Below are 16062 nucleotides of genomic sequence, written 5' to 3'. Positions count from 1 at the left end.
TCACAAGCCGCGACGTCATTCTCAGGTCCTGAATTCCTAGAATGAGGAGTTTAGGGCCTGAGAATGACTTCGCGGCTTGTGATTGGTCGCGTGGCGGTCACATGAGCGGCACGCGACCAATCAGAAGCCGTGACGTCATGGAAGGCCCTAAACGCGCTCATTTTAAGCAAAGGAGGCTGCCGGTTAACAGCGGTAAGGTGCAGGGGCCTCCAGAGAGGTGAGTATATCAATATTTTTTATTTTAATTATTTATTTTACACATTCATATGGATCCGATACCGATTCCCGATAACACAAAAGTATCGGAACTTGATATCGGAATTCCGATACCGCAAGTATCGGCCGATACCCGATACTTGCGGCATCAGAATGCTCAACACTAACCAGGACCCCAACAGTTTTTATATCACTATGCTGAGAAGGCATTCAATCATATTGATTGGTGCTTTCTCAGACAGACTTTAATCAAATTTGGATTTAATAGTAACCTCATTACCACTTTCATGACATTATACAAAGGCCCTACAGCTAAAATTACCTGTAATAATCATGTCTCGGATGCATTTGTCATTAACAATGGTACGAGACCACCACCACTTTTTAACTTAGCATTGGAACCTTTAGTGGAACACATAAGGCAAAACCCCAAAATAACTGGTCTGTGCACTAATAGTCGCCAGCATAAGCTTAGCTTATTCGCAGACGACATAATTCTGACAATCACAAACCCTGAATCATCTACTCTGGAAACCCTCAATGAGTTAGAGAAATTTGCAGCCCTTTCAAACTTTAAAATTAATAATTCAAAATCTAACATCTTGCCCATTCATGTTAACCCAGAAGAAATTTGTTGTCTAAAAGCTTCTACTTCATTTAATTGGTGTAAAGAGGAATTACCATACCTAGGCGTTATAATCAATAAAAACTTAGGCAAGACCGCCATATCAAACATGAAAAAACTGACAGACTTGATTCTTAGAGACAGTACTACTTTCAGAGATAGAGACTTGACTTGGTAGGGGAGAAACTTGGCGGTAAAATTATTTACACTTCCCAAAATCTTGTACATTTTTAGGTGTATCCCACTTCCCATCTCCACGGCTTACCTGACAGCCATTCAGTATCAACTGAATAATGTTGTCTGGAATAATAAAAAACCCAGAACAGAAACTAGATCACTGTTCAAAATGAAAACCCATGGTGGAATAAGTCTTCCAAATATCTATGCCCACTATTTTACGTTATTACTCAGAGTGTATCTTGGTTTTCAGACCAGAATGCTCCCGCATGGTACGACATGGAGATGGAAATTAATAAAGGTAAACATCCTAAATCTCTGGTTCTTAAGGCTATATCTAGTTTGACATCAAGCACTTCAACACACCCAATATTCCAAGCAATATCCTTGGCTTGGTCCAGGATCTCCAGAATAGATGGCCATAGTCAGAAATTGTCCATGCTACATAAACTGCCTCTAACCTTTGTCTACTCATTCTTGGGCCAAACTATACCCTCCCATTCGGCAGATTTTAAAATTCACACACTGGGCGATATCTCAGATGGACCCAATCACCTGAATTTCAGCACTCTAAAAAATAAATTTAAGGTACCATCATCTTTCTTCCATGATTACATGTCATTGAGGGAAAATGTTAAGTTGTTTCTAGGTAACAAGCTGAGATTCTCAGAGGCACCTTTAAAAATATTGGTCAATCCGAATCACCGAATTTTCTGGAGCCACAAGTTTGTCTTTGATTGTTTTAATAAAGACATATCTTTTGTCAAAAGCGCTTTCATGCTAGCTTGGGAGAAATCCCTTAACCACACTGCTTCTATAGACGACTGGGAATGTCTAACCATTCCACGATATCTATGTCTCTTCTGGAGTCGCATTTCAAGGTGTGCTCCAGATGGTACTACACACCATCTAGACTGGCACACATAGATACTTCTAACTCTCCACTTTGTTGGAGAGGATGTGGCCACAAGGGAGATTTAATACACATTTTCTGGAATTGTCCCACTGCTGTTGCTTTTTGGTCAGAAATCTCTTCAATAATCACTAAACTTTCGGGTTCCACGTTTACCCTCACACCCCTACTAGCTTTACTTTCTTTAGATAATAAACTCCTAGATAGTTCTCTGCAATGTATTGTTTTACACATATGTATGGTTACCAAGAATTCCATCGCCTACTATTGGAAAAGCCGTACTCTACTCAGTTCTGGCACCATTATCAAGTTCATTACACAACACAGAGCACTTGAGCTTAAGTTCGCTCTGTCCAATAATGGATTGGATAAGTTCTATCGGAAATGGTACAAATGGGACCAATCTTTCACTACTCCACTTACATAATTGGCTGATAGATTTGAGTTTGGCTACGCTTTGATAACCTATTCCCTTGCCTCTATAAGCTTCTATAAACAGTTTGCTTTTTATCAAGGTCATAGATATGTCTTATTATTGCACTGTTTGTTTCTGATTTGTATACTATAGTTGTTGAACATGTTGTTTTTCAAGGGCTGTGTCCCTTGCTTTATTCAGGCCAAATTATTGCCAGTTTGTAATTTTATGTTTTGTTTTGTTATGTTTGCTTTCCTCGCCTATCCAGTTTCCCCTTGGCCCATTCCACATTTCCTTCCCCTCCATTATTACCCGCCCTCCCTCCCTCTTTACCCTTGTTAAAAACAAATAAAAATATTGGAAAAGAAAGTTAGGAGGCCTCCACACACATTAGACAATTGACCAATCCTAACAATATTGGCTACTTTAGTACTATTGTGTATGGAGGGATTTATCCAATCAGGTTTTTTTTTTTTTTTTTTATGGAAAAGCAATTATCAAAATGCATGTACACTACACATGGTTGTTTAGTAATTGTAGAAAACTGGAATATGGAATTGTCATAAAGTATTTAACTATTTCCAATACATTTTCTGTCTCAATTCCTTGTGTATGTCAAGGTTTTTAATCACAAAGCTAAAGCCCCATCCACATCAGCTACTATTGAGACAAAATTGACGATTTCAACCATAATGAACAGATTTCAGTTACCAAGATGAAATGATCAAGTGTTCATTTAAACCAGGGTGGGGAATCTTTTTTCTGCCAGGGCCAATTGGCAAGAATTTGTCTGAAATAAACTGAGGCGCCTCTCAATCAGCCAAACCAGATCTCCACTTTGCACTGACGAGGGGCAGTACCTCAAAACACAGTGTCTGCAAATTGAGATTCTGGTTTGTCTTTTATCCTAAGTCATGTGACAAGGCTCGATAAAGGGTCGACATTGACTGTTAGGATTACTACTTTCAACAGGTGGCACTAGAGTTCTAGTCCTCTTCCTCTTTGAAGAGACAATTTGCATAGAAACTGAGCAAATTCAGACAGTTGGCAGCTTTATATTTGCTGACTGAAACAGGAAACTGATACCAGTTTCGGTATAGATATCAGAGATATGTATTCTAATGCCCTAATCACATCTGTTTCATCACATTGCTAGAACAAATTTTGATTCTTTAAGAGTGAACAATGAAATCTATTAAATAACTTAAAGTCTGAGCTCTTGTAAGGCAGGAGGAATGGATATAAAAATATATTTACCACATATATACATTTTAATTATATCTGAATACCATTTAACCTATATTTTCTGACTTCACTCAAATTGTCTTCCTTTTAGGATGATTTTAAAAAACATGTCAAGAAAAAAGTATTTTGGGTTAAACCTTTAAAAACAACAAATATAGGATCAGAAGAGCTGATCTCTGATGAGAAATCTCTAATCAACAAGGCTTTGATCATGCCAGAATGCAAGGTTTGTTCTTCAATTAATCATAACATTATATGTTCAAAATTAACACACTATAGATTATTTACACTAGATGTTTACCATGAACAATTTGACATTTGTTAGACAGATTGAGCAGTAAGTAAATGTTGTTACAAATTATGAATATGCCATTCATACACAATATAGAGTTCTATGGACCCATTTGGAAAATTTAGATCTGCTTCTCCCCCACCATCATGTTGGCCAGATGCATGGGCCTTTGTAATATTTTTGACCTTATATAAACATATGTGTTTAACCCCTTAATGATTGCCAATACACATTAAAAGGATGGTCATTAACAGGCCTTATTCTCTCATGACCATTTTAAAATAATGATCGCAGATTAAATTCCCCCTGGTACATGACAGCTGACACCCTACAATATCAGCCCTCGACAGTTTTGGAACTGATTGGGGCTGATTAATCCCTTAAATACTGCTGTCGTGATTGACAGTGCTATCTAAGTGGTTAAATGGGGGTTAAAAGATTCCCTTTCACAGGATTGACCAACCACATTTATAATAGCGGGTGCTGATCATTGCTGATCAATCAGATTATATAATCTAATGACCCTCAAGATCTGGTGGACTGTTAGATCTCACTGACTCCAAGTTAACCATGCTGGGTGAGACACTGACAAGTCTCCGGGTCTGCAGTATATGATTACTGCAGTGCATGAGACCAAAGATCAAAGTAAAAAAATATTCATGTCCCACAGTGGTACTTTGTGAAAAAGTAAAAAAAGTTAAAATATGTAAAAAAACAAACAAAAAAATGCACAAAAAGCCAATTCACCACTAAAAATACAGCCTTTGTGAAAAAACAAAAGAAATTACACATAATTGGTATCATCGATTCTGGAATGACCTGATCAATAAAACTGTTGCATTATTTATTCTGTACAACACCTTAAACAATTAGAAAAGACATGGCAAAAATGTAGCTTTTTCATCATCATGACACGCACAGAATTTAATAAAAAGCAATAAAAAAATCATATGTAAAAAACAAATGGTACAAATGTAAACACCAAACAGTCCCACAAAATTCTGGGTGTGGTTAACAGCCTATATAATGGAGGCTGTTGTTTGGCACATGGTCTATATGTTGGGAGGGAGAAGGCCTCTTGTGTGTTTGGCTCCAGATCAAGCCTGAGTACTGGACACTACCCCATCCTGTGTGCCCACGGGCCTGGTGGAGCAGAGCCCTGCTATGGACATTTTGATTTTGTTTGCCTAACCTGAAGACTGTTTGTTTTCGGTTTTGCTTCTGGGTTTATTAAGTAATAAACCCACATGGACTTTTAATGGAACATGACTCCTGTCTTCCTCCTGTGCTTTCTTTCTTAGTATCGCTCTGTGGTGTAACAAATCTAGGTACTTTGCACTCTGTTCACACTGAGTGACCTTTAACTTGTTGTGTTTATCGTGTTTGCTCGTAGCTTCGCTCTGCCATATTTCACTAGTTGTAGTTTTCCATCATTGCACGGTGGACCCCCGGTGCACTTTATCATCATTTATATTTAGTGCAATTATGAACCCTAACAAAGCGTCCCTTGAGTCTGACATGCCAGAGTTAGAGGTGACCAGTGAGAATTTTGGGTCTGCCCAACATAGGGACCTAACTCTGTTGAAAGCCTTTAATAATGTCACCGTCATAACTGGGGTTTCATAGGAGCCGGGGGCTGACACAAGGTTTCCTTATTTAATGATGAGTGGGGAGCTGTTGTAACGGGTCACAAAAGTGAAGGAGGAGCTGTTTGAACAGTTAATAGTGACGGGCCCCTTATAGACGGAAGGTGTTGGACATGGCCCCTTCACACATCTTGGGGGGACATCTGGGAGTGAAAAAAATTCAGGAACAGATCGTGCAGAGGTTCTATTGGCCTGGGTGTCAACGGAAAATATTAAACTATTGCAAGTCCTGCCTTGCATGTCAGTTAACCACCCCCACCTCTCACTTTCGAAGTCCCCTCATGCCATTGCCCATTATTGAAGTGCTGATCAAGAGAATCGCTATGAACTTGGTTGGTCCCCTGGTTAAATCTGCTCGTGGGCATCAGTACATATTGGTCATTCTGGACTATGCCACTCGCTATCCTGAATCAATTCCCCTGAGAAACTCCTCCACAACGATTATAGCCCACAAGCTGGTCCATTTTTTTTCCTGGACAAGTCTACCAAAGAAGCTCCTGACCAATCAGAGAACACTTTTTATGAGTTAGGTGATGAGGGAGTTATGCAAGGTCCTGCAAATCTCCCAGCTGAGGAATTCAGTGGACCATCCTCAGACAGATGGCCTTTGCGAATGGTTTAATAAAACACCGAAGAGCATTCTGATGAAAGTCATAGATAAGGACAGTAGAGACTGGGACTGTCTCTTTCCTTATCTGATGTTCTCAATCAGTGAGGTTCCACAGGCCTCAACGGGGTTCTCACCATTCGAACTTATGTATGGTTGACATCCACGAGGTCTCATGGATATAGCCAGGGAAGCCAAAGTCACACCCCACAGAAGCGTCATTGAACATCATCATAAAAGGACATCTCTTCCAGGCACAATAATTTCAGGCAAGAGTCTACAACAAGTCAGCCAGAGTAAGGCAGTTCATTCCTGGAGACTGAGTCCTTGTGCAAGTTCCTACTGTGGAGAGCAAGTTCTTCGCCAAATGGCAAGGGCCAAATTAAGATGGTAGAGAAGCTTGGTGAGGTACACTATAAGTTTCATCAACCGGGAAGATAGAAACCATATTAGGTTCACCATGTCAATCTCATCAAGCCATGGCAAGACAGAGAACCGACTGAAACTCCATGCTTGATGGGCCAGCCAGAAGGTGACATTGGAGCTATCGCCACAACGGAGACATTGTCGAAGGCCCAAAAACAGCAGCACCAGGAGTTGCTCCAGGAGAACAGGGACCTGTTCTCGGAATTGCCGGGGTGCTTAAAGGTTGTATAACATGAAGTTATGATGGAGCCACATGTGAGCATAAGTGTGAAGCCTTATCAGATTCTAGAGGCCCGTTGTGAAGTGATCTCCAAGGAGGTGGAGCATATGTTGAAAATCGGGGTCATTGAGGATTCCAAGGATGGTCATTTGAGCCAAATTATCCTGGTCCCAAAGTCCAATGGTGAATAGAGGTTCTGCAATAACTACCAAAAGTTGAATGAGGTCTCCACGTTCTACACATATCCCATGCTATGTGTCGATGAGCTTATCGAGAGACTTGGGCCCGCAAGGCATATAACCAACTTGGATTTGACAAAGGGATTTTGGCAGATTCCCATGGTACAGGTGTTTTCCATGCCAGACGGATTCTTCCTGTATGTCTGGATGCCATATTCACTGCAGGGGCCCCGTGACCTTCCATAGAGCTATGGATAGAATTTTTCACTCCATAAGCAGTACACAATGGCATACCTGGATGAAATTGTTACCTTGAGCCCGGACTGGAAGAGGCAACTGGAAAAGGTCCAGGTGGTATTTGATGTTCTAAGGAACGGGGGGTTTTCAATCAACCCAAAGAAATGTGCCCTGGGAAAGAAGAAGCCAAATACCTGGGATATGAAGTGGGTAGAGGCAAGATCAAACCACAAATCAGTAAAGTGGAGGCATTCCAAACATGGCCAAGACCATTGTCAAAAAGAACAAGTTAGAACCTTCCTGGTTCATCCTGAACTTCGACATGATGGCCACGCCCATGACTTACCTCCTTCAGCCTTCAGGGAACAAAATCGGTAATTGTCAAATAGTCTGAAAAAGCAGAGTAGGCCATTCAAAAAATGAAAGGGGCTCTGTGTAAGCAACCGGTTCTGGTGGCCCCCGACTTCAAAAAAGAGTTTATACTCCAAACGGATGCCTCAGATGTCGGTGCAGTCCTTTCCCAGGAGAAACATAGGGAGAAGTGTTATGATCTGGTGACCTTGGAGCCGCATGAGACTTTCTCTGGAGTAGGTGGTACCTATACTGACCGCAAACCCTAAACTGACACCGCAACTAGAAGTAGCCGTGGGGTGTACCTAACACATCCTAGACACCTCGACACAGCCGGAGGACTAAATACCCCCATAGATGGAAATGGGAATACTATCTTGCCTCAGAGCAGAACCCCAAAGGATAGGCAGCCCCCCACAAATATTGACTGTGAATATAAGAGTAAAGACACACACAGGCAGAAAACAGGATTTAGCAAAAGAGGCACCTCTAGCTAAATAGAAAAGGATAGGACAGAGTACTAAGCGGTCAGTATTAAAATCCTAAAAATATCCACAGCAGAAAATACAAAAATACCACATCTAACTAAAGACATGGAATGTATATCTGCATCTCCTGAGAATCCAACATGACTGAAAAATCCAAACACAGTCTAAGCTGGACAAATAAACACAATTAATTGCACTGAATTGTAAAGCACACAGCATGTGTGCTGCAGAGACAAAAACAGAAACTTATCTTAGCTGAATTGGCAGCAGAGCAGGAGGAACCAGACAGAGATGTAACACCTCCAAGAACAATGGATAACTGGCAAGGGCTAATGGATCCTGCACACCTAAATAGCCCAGTCAGAGCTGCAATCAGCAGAAACACCTGCCCAGGATTGCAACCCAGAGGCAACTGCACTACCACCAACAACCACCGGAGGGAACCCAAAAGCAGAATTCACAACAGAGAAGCATCCTGTTCGCTACCTGAGTAAGAAACTATCCTCATGCTAGAGGAATTATTTGGTCGTAGAGGAGTGCTTGGCCATAAAGTGGGTGGTGGACACATTATTGCACTATTTGGTAGGACATAAGTTTAGATTGGTATCTGACCATGCACTACTCAGATGGATGAGGGAAACAAAGGGTTAAAATGCAAGGGTCAATTGCTGGTTCTTAGACCAGCAAGATTTCAGCTTCCATGTAGAGCATAGAGCAGGGAAGCTACATGGTAATGCCAATGGCCTTTCGAGAATTACTTGTCTAGTAGTAGAAAGTGCCAAGCTCCACGGCTTTAGGAAGAGGGGGAGATATGTAGTGTGGCTAGTGTCACATAGTCGATGGGAGGTATGTGTCGCAGAGATGGCTGTTCTCTGTGATGTAACCCGGAGTATTTTCTCTAGTGCATGAAAGCACTACGAGGTTCATTTGTTGCACCTGGGATCGAGTTACAGGTAGCTGTGAGACATGGGCAGGTCTAGCTACTCACATACCTCACCTCTGGGTGTGGTTAACAGCCTACATAATGCAGGTTTTTGTTTTGCACATGGTCTGTATGTTGGGAGGGAGAAGGCCTCCTGTGTGTGTTTTGGCTCCAGATCGAGCCTGAGTACTGGATGCTACTGCAGCCTGTGTGCCCACAGGCCTTGTGAAGCAGAGCTCTGCTATGGACAATTGGATTTTGTTTGCCTGACCTGAAGGCTGATTGTTTTCTGCTTTGCTTCTGGATTTCTGAAGGAATAAACTCACATGAACTTTTAATGGAACATGCCTCCTGTCTTTCTCCTGATGTGATGCGGCTGCAGTGCAGTTTAGCGCAACCTCCACCAGAGGGTGCTGGTGAGGGAAAAGAGGTTGCACACTAAAAGCGTAGCAACCCTGAGCAGCCGCACAGGCGTCTCAGGTAACGAAAGAGTGGTCAGACAAGCAGAGTCAGAAACTGCCAGGAGCAGAGTCACAACATGCACGAAGTCAGAGACAAGTCAGAAGTCAGAGCCAAATGGGAGCATGGTATCCAAACCGTGAGATGTAAGACAAAGTAAGGGTACAAGCCAGTTGTCAAAGCCGTTTGGGGAATGAGGTATCAGAGACGGAAAGCAAGTGGTGGGGTTCAGAGATCAGGCTGAGTCATACACTGTAAGGAAATCACCAGACAAACACTTTGTCAGGGAATGGTTCTCACAAAAATATGGAAAGTCAGAGGCAGAAGGATCACCAGGGTTTTGTGGGTCAGCAGCTCTAGCCTGGAAGCATGAACTATCACCGATGCTGTCTAGCAGACTGCAGAGGACTTAAAAAGCCAAGCCAGCTCCAAAACGAGGCCGAGGGGATTAACCCAGCATGACAAGTCCAAAGAGAGCATAGCAGAAAACAAACCCCAGGCTGGATCATGACACCTGACACACCCAAGTGAGCACAACCCTTACAACATATATATATATATATATATATATATATATATATATATATATATATATATATATATATATATATATAGATGAAAAAAAGAAAGACAGCACAAAAAAAATAGAAAAAAGAGGGCCTTAATGCCTGAACGGCGTGGCGACGTTTCGGATATCTTTATCCTTTTTCAAGCAGTGTTAGTACAGACAAGGTGGGTATATATAGAAAACATTCATTGTATACAATTAAACATATTAAGTTATTTTGGACATCAGATCAGCAATAGTCATCTGACCAAAAAAGTGCAACAGTGCCACTGTGATAAATCTGTATCATATACATTATATATAAAAAAGTGCCATATAGTGCACAGTGGTAAACTTTAAAAATATATTAATAAGCAATTTAATATCCTCAGGTGTCCCATGTTTGTGAAAATAGAAAAAACGCACACTTACAAAGATAATACAGCAGGTGCTGGAGATTCCGGCGTCCTCCTGTTGTAACTGCACATGTCTATGGCAGCTGCAGTCTGGACCTAGAGCATTATGGTCCGCACTAGGGTTGAGCGAAACGGGTCGTTCATTTTCAAAAGTCGCCGACTTTTTGCTAAGTCGGCGTCTCATGAAACCCGATCCGACCCCTGTGCTTGTCGGCCATGCGGTACGCGACTTTCGCGCCAAAGTCGCGTTTCAATGACGCGAAAAGCGCCATTTCTCAGCCAATGAAGGTGAACGCAGAGTGTGGGCAGCGTGATGACATAGGTCCTGGTCCCCACCATCTTAGAGAAGGGCATTGCAGTGATTGGCTTGCTGTCTGCGGCGTCACAGGGGCTATAAAGGGGCGTTCCCGCCGACCGCCATCTTACTGCTGCTGATCTGAGCTTAGGGAGAGGTTGCTGCCGCTTCGTCAGAAGCAGGGATAGCGTTAGGCAGGGTCCACTAACCACCAAACCGCTTGTGCTGTAGCGATTTCCACTGTCCAACACCACCTTCGGTGTGCAGGGACAGTGGAAGCTATTTTTTTTTTTTCCCTCAGCGCTGTAGCTCATTGGGCTGCCCTAGAAGGCTCCGTGATAGCTGTATTGCTGTGTGTACGCCACCGTGGAAACCAACTGCTTTTTTCAAAGCACATATCCTCTTGTTCCTTCCTTTCTGCACAGCTATCTTTTTTGTTTGTCCACACTTTTTATTTAATTTGTGCATCAGTCCACTCCTATTGCTGCCTGCCATACCTGGCTTACATTACTGCAGGGAGATAGTAATTGTAGGACAGTCCCTGTTTTTTTTTTTTTTTTTTTGTGGAAGATTAAGATTGGCATTTCTGCTACAGTGCCATCCCTGTGTGTGCCATCTCTCACTGAGTGGGCCATAGAAAGCCTATTTTTTTTTCCTTGATTTGTGTTCTAAAATCTACCTCAACACAAAAACACTACATCAATCAGTGGGAGAAAAATATTGGCCTCAGTCAGGGCTTGTGTGCCACTCCTGTGTGTGCCATCTCTCATTCAGTGGGCCATACAAAGCCTATTTATTTATTTATTTATTTTAATATTATTGGGTTTCTAAAGTCTCCGTGAAAAAAAAAAAATACATAAAAAAACAGTGGGAGAGTAATATTGCCCTTTCAGCTTGTGTGCCAGTCTTGACTCCTGGGTGTGCCACCTCTCTCTCTCTAATTGTGGGCCATAGAAAGCCTATTTATTTTTTTGCTTTTTTTAATATTATTTGGTTTCTAAAGTCTCCCTGAAAAAAAAAATACATAAAAAAACAGTGGGAGAGTAATATTGCCCTTTCAGCTTGTGTGCCAGTCTTGACTCCTGGGTGTGCCACCTCTCTCTCTCTAATTGTGGGCCATAGAAAGCCTATTTATTTTTTTGCTTTTTTTAATATTATTTGGTTTCTAAAGTCTCCCTGAAAAAAAAAATACATAAAAAAACAGTGGGAGAGTAATATTGCCCTTTCAGCTTGTGTGCCAGTCTTGACTCCTGGGTGTGCCACCTCTCTCTCTCTAATTGTGGGCCATAGAAAGCCTATTTATTTTTTTGCTTTTTTTAATATTATTTGGTTTCTAAAGTCTCCCTGAAAAAAAAAAATACATAACAAAACAGTGGGAGAGTAATATTGCCCTTTCAGCTTGTGTGCCAGTCTTGACTCCTGGGTGTGCCACCTCTCTCTCTCTAATTGTGGGCCATAGAAAGCCTATTTATTTTTTTGCTTTTTTTAATATTATTTGGTTTCTAAAGTCTCCCTGAAAAAAAAAAAAGTACATAAAAAAACAGTGGGAGAGTAATATTGCCCTTTCAGCTTGTGTGCCAGTCTTGACTCCTGGGTGTGCCACCTCTCTCTCTCTAATTGTGGGACATAGAAAGCCTATTTATTTTTTTGCTTTTTTTAATATTATTTGGTTTCTAAAGTCTCCCTGAAAAAAAAAAATACATAAAAAAACAGTGGGAGAGTAATATTGCCCTTTCAGCTTGTGTGCCAGTCTTGACTCCTGGGTGTGCCACCTCTCTCTCTCTAATTGTGGGCCATAGAAAGCCTATTTATTTTTTTGCTTTTTTTAATATTATTTGGTTTCTAAAGTCTCCCTGAAAAAAAAAAAAGTACATAAAAAAACAGTGGGAGAGTAATATTGCCCTTTTAGCTTGTGTGCCAGTCTTGACTCCTGGGTGTGCCACCTCTCTCTCTCTAATTGTGGGCCATAGAAAGCCTATTTATTTTTTTGCTTGATTTGGGTTCTAAAATCTACCTGAAAAAAAATCACTACATCAATCAGTGGGAGAAAAATATTGGCCTCAGGGCTTGTGTGCCACTCCTGACTCCTGTGTGTGCCATCTCTCACTCAGTGGGCCATAGAAAGCCTATTTATTTTTTTGCTTGATTTGGGTTCTAAAATCTACCTGAAAAAAAAAAACACTACATCCATCAGTGGGAGATTAATATTGTCCTCGGGGCTTGTGTGCCACTCCTGATCCTGACTCCTGTGCGCGCCATCTCTCACTCAGTGGGCCATAGAAAGCCTATTTATTTTTTTGCTTGATTTGGGTTCTAAAATCTACCTGAAAAAAAAACACTACATCCATCAGTGGGAGATTAATATTGTCCTCGGGGCTTGTGTGCCACTCCTGATCCTGACTCCTGTGCGCGCCATCTCTCACTCAGTGGGCCATAGAAAGCCTATTTATTTTTTTGCTTGATTTGGGTTCTAAAATCTACCTGAAAAAAAAACACTACATCAATCAGTGGGAGAAAAATATTGGCCTCAGGGCTTGTGTGCCACTCCTTACTCCTGTGTGTGCCATCTCTCACTCAGTGGGCCATAGAAAGCCTATTTATTTTTTTGCTTGATTCGGGTTCTAAAATCTACCTGAAAAAAAAACACTACATCCATCAGTGGGAGATTAATATTGTCCTCAGGGCTTGTGTGCCACTCCTGATCCTGACTCCTGTGCGCGCCATCTCTCACTCAGTGGGCCATAGAAAGCCTATTTATTTTTTTGCTTGATTTGGGTTCTAAAATCTACCTGAAAAAAAAACACTACATCCATCAGTGGGAGATTAATATTGTCCTCGGGGCTTGTGTGCCACTCCTGATCCTGACTCCTGTGCGCGCCATCTCTCACTCAGTGGGCCATAGAAAGCCTATTTATTTTTTTGCTTGATTTGGGTTCTAAAATCTACCTGAAAAAAAAAACACTACATCCATCAGTGGGAGATTAATATTGTCCTCGGGGCTTGTGTGCCACTCCTGATCCTGACTCCTGTGCGCGCCATCTCTCACTCAGTGGGCCATAGAAAGCCTATTTATTTTTTTGCTTGATTTGGGTTCTAAAATCTACCTGAAAAAAAATCACTACATCAATCAGTGGGAGAAAAATATTGGCCTCAGGGCTTGTGTGCCACTCCTGACTCCTGTGTGTGCCATCTCTCACTCAGTGGGCCATAGAAAGCCTATTTATTTTTTTGCTTGATTTGGGTTCTAAAATCTACCTGAAAAAAAAAAAAACACTACATCCATCAGTGGGAGATTAATATTGTCCTCAGGGCTTGTGTGCCACTCCTGATCCTGACTCCTGTGCGCGCCATCTCTCACTCAGTGGGCCATAGAAAGCCTATTTATTTTTTTGCTTGATTTGGGTTCTAAAATCTACCTGAAAAAAAAACACTACATCCATCAGTGGGAGATTAATATTGTCCTCGGTGCTTGTGTGCCACTCCTGATCCTGACTCCTGTGCGCGCCATCTCTCACTCAGTGGGCCATAGAAAGCCTATTTATTTTTTTGCTTGATTTGGGTTCTAAAATCTACCTGAAAAAAAAACACTACATCCATCAGTGGGAGATTAATATTGTCCTCGGGGCTTGTGTGCCACTCCTGATCCTGACTCCTGTGCGCGCCATCTCTCACTCAGTGGGCCATAGAAAGCCTATTTATTTTTTTGCTTGATTTGGGTTCTAAAATCTACCTGAAAAAAAAAAACACTACATCCATCAGTGGGAGATTAATACTGTCCTCAGGGCTTGTGTGCCACTCCTTATCCTGACTCCTGTGTGTGCCATCTCTCACTCAGTGGGCACTGGGCCATAGAAAGCTTTTTTTTTTTATTATTATTATTTGGTTTCTAAATTGTCCCTGAAAAAAACAATTTATCTTATTTGGTTTCTAAAGTCTCCCTGAGGGAAAAAAAAAAAAAATAGGTGGGAGATTAATATTGACATTTGTGTTTGAGTGACATTCCTGCATGTGTGGCATCTCTGTGATTTGGTGCCACAGAAAACAGAGTGTGTAACATTGTGCCTGATTTTCCTTGTGGTCTCACCAACCTGTTAAGGGATATTGAAATCATACTGAAGTTATAGCGCACCGTGAAAGTTGTTTGACAGCAACAAATAAAGTTACTTTGGTTAAGTTTTTAAAACAATGAGGAAGTCTGGTGCAAGAGGTCGTCGTGGGCGTTCATTGTCAGCTGGTAATGATGGTAGTGGTAGTGGAGCATCAGGTGGTCGTGGGGATAAAAATATTCCACGTAAGTCTGGAGCTGTGGAGCCAGTTTCGTCGTCTGGCTACACAAGGCCTCGAACGCTCTCTTTTCTGGGAGTAGGAAAACCGCTTTTAAAGGCGGAGCAGCAACAGCAAGTTTTGGCTTACATTGCAGACTCAGCCTCTAGCTCTTTTGCCTCCTCTTCTGAAACTGGTAAATGTAAAAGCAGCGCGTCACTTGTGGATGTCCACGGTCAGGGACAAGTCGCTTCCTTGTCCTCTTCAGCAAAAACTACAACAAGAGAGAAGGATGCAGCAGGCGACACAACGGGTTACTCCATGGAGCTCTTTACACATACCGTCCCTGGCTTACAAAGTGAAACACTTAACAGGCCATGCCCATTACAAGTTGATTCTGACATGGAGTGCACTGATGCACAGCCACAGCCAGAGTACTATGCTGCTCCTTTGACTCAGACCACCACATTGCCCTCTCAGGGTACTGATCCACAATCAGACCCTGATGAGACTATGTTGCCCCGTCACGAACGCTATACCACCGACCGACACAGTGACACAGACGAAGTTGCACACGAGCTCGAAGAGGAGTTAATAGATGACCCAGTTATTGACCCCGATTGGCAGCCATTGGGGGAACAGGGTGCAGGCGGCAGTAGTTCAGAAGCGGAGGTGGAGGAGGGGCCACAGCAGGCATCAACATCGCAACAGGTTCCATCTGCCGGGCCCGTATCTGGCCCAAAACGCGTGTCAAAGCCAAAATCTGTTGGAGGACAGCGTGGCCATCCGGTTAAAGCTCAGTCTGCAATCCCTGAAAAGGGATCCGATGCTAGGAAGAGTGCAGTCTGGCATTTTTTTAAACAACATCCAATTGATCAGCGCAAAGTCATCTGTCAAAAATGTTCAACTAGCTTAAGCAGAGGTCAGAATCTGAAAAGTCTCAATACTAGTTGCATGCATAGACACTTAACCACCATGCATTTTCAAGCCTGGACTAACTACCAAACGTCCCTTAAGGTTGTAGCACCCTCGGCCAATGAAGCTAGTCAGCAACGCAACATCCCTTCCGTCACTGTAAGGCCACCATTTTCCGCACCACCGGCAGTATCTGTGCAGGTTTCTT

At 42.2% G+C, this 16062-nt stretch overlaps 1 protein-coding gene across 1 annotated transcript in view; it reads left to right on the top strand.

The window, feature by feature from the left end:
* The window catches only part of LOC143808069 (putative cation-transporting ATPase 13A4), a 361151-nt gene that overhangs the window by 122739 nt on the left and 222350 nt on the right, over positions 1-16062 (top strand). The window contains exon 3 of the mRNA XM_077290326.1: positions 3683-3817. Within this exon, the coding sequence (XP_077146441.1) occupies positions 3683-3817 (135 nt within the window). The remainder of the gene's footprint in view (positions 1-3682; positions 3818-16062) is intronic.

The sequence above is a fragment of the Ranitomeya variabilis genome, chromosome 2 (assembly GCF_051348905.1).
Source record: "Ranitomeya variabilis isolate aRanVar5 chromosome 2, aRanVar5.hap1, whole genome shotgun sequence".
Taxonomy (NCBI): domain Eukaryota; kingdom Metazoa; phylum Chordata; class Amphibia; order Anura; family Dendrobatidae; genus Ranitomeya; species Ranitomeya variabilis.
The sequence above is the reverse complement of the archived record's forward strand: the minus strand, read 5'-3'. Positions and strand labels throughout refer to the sequence as shown.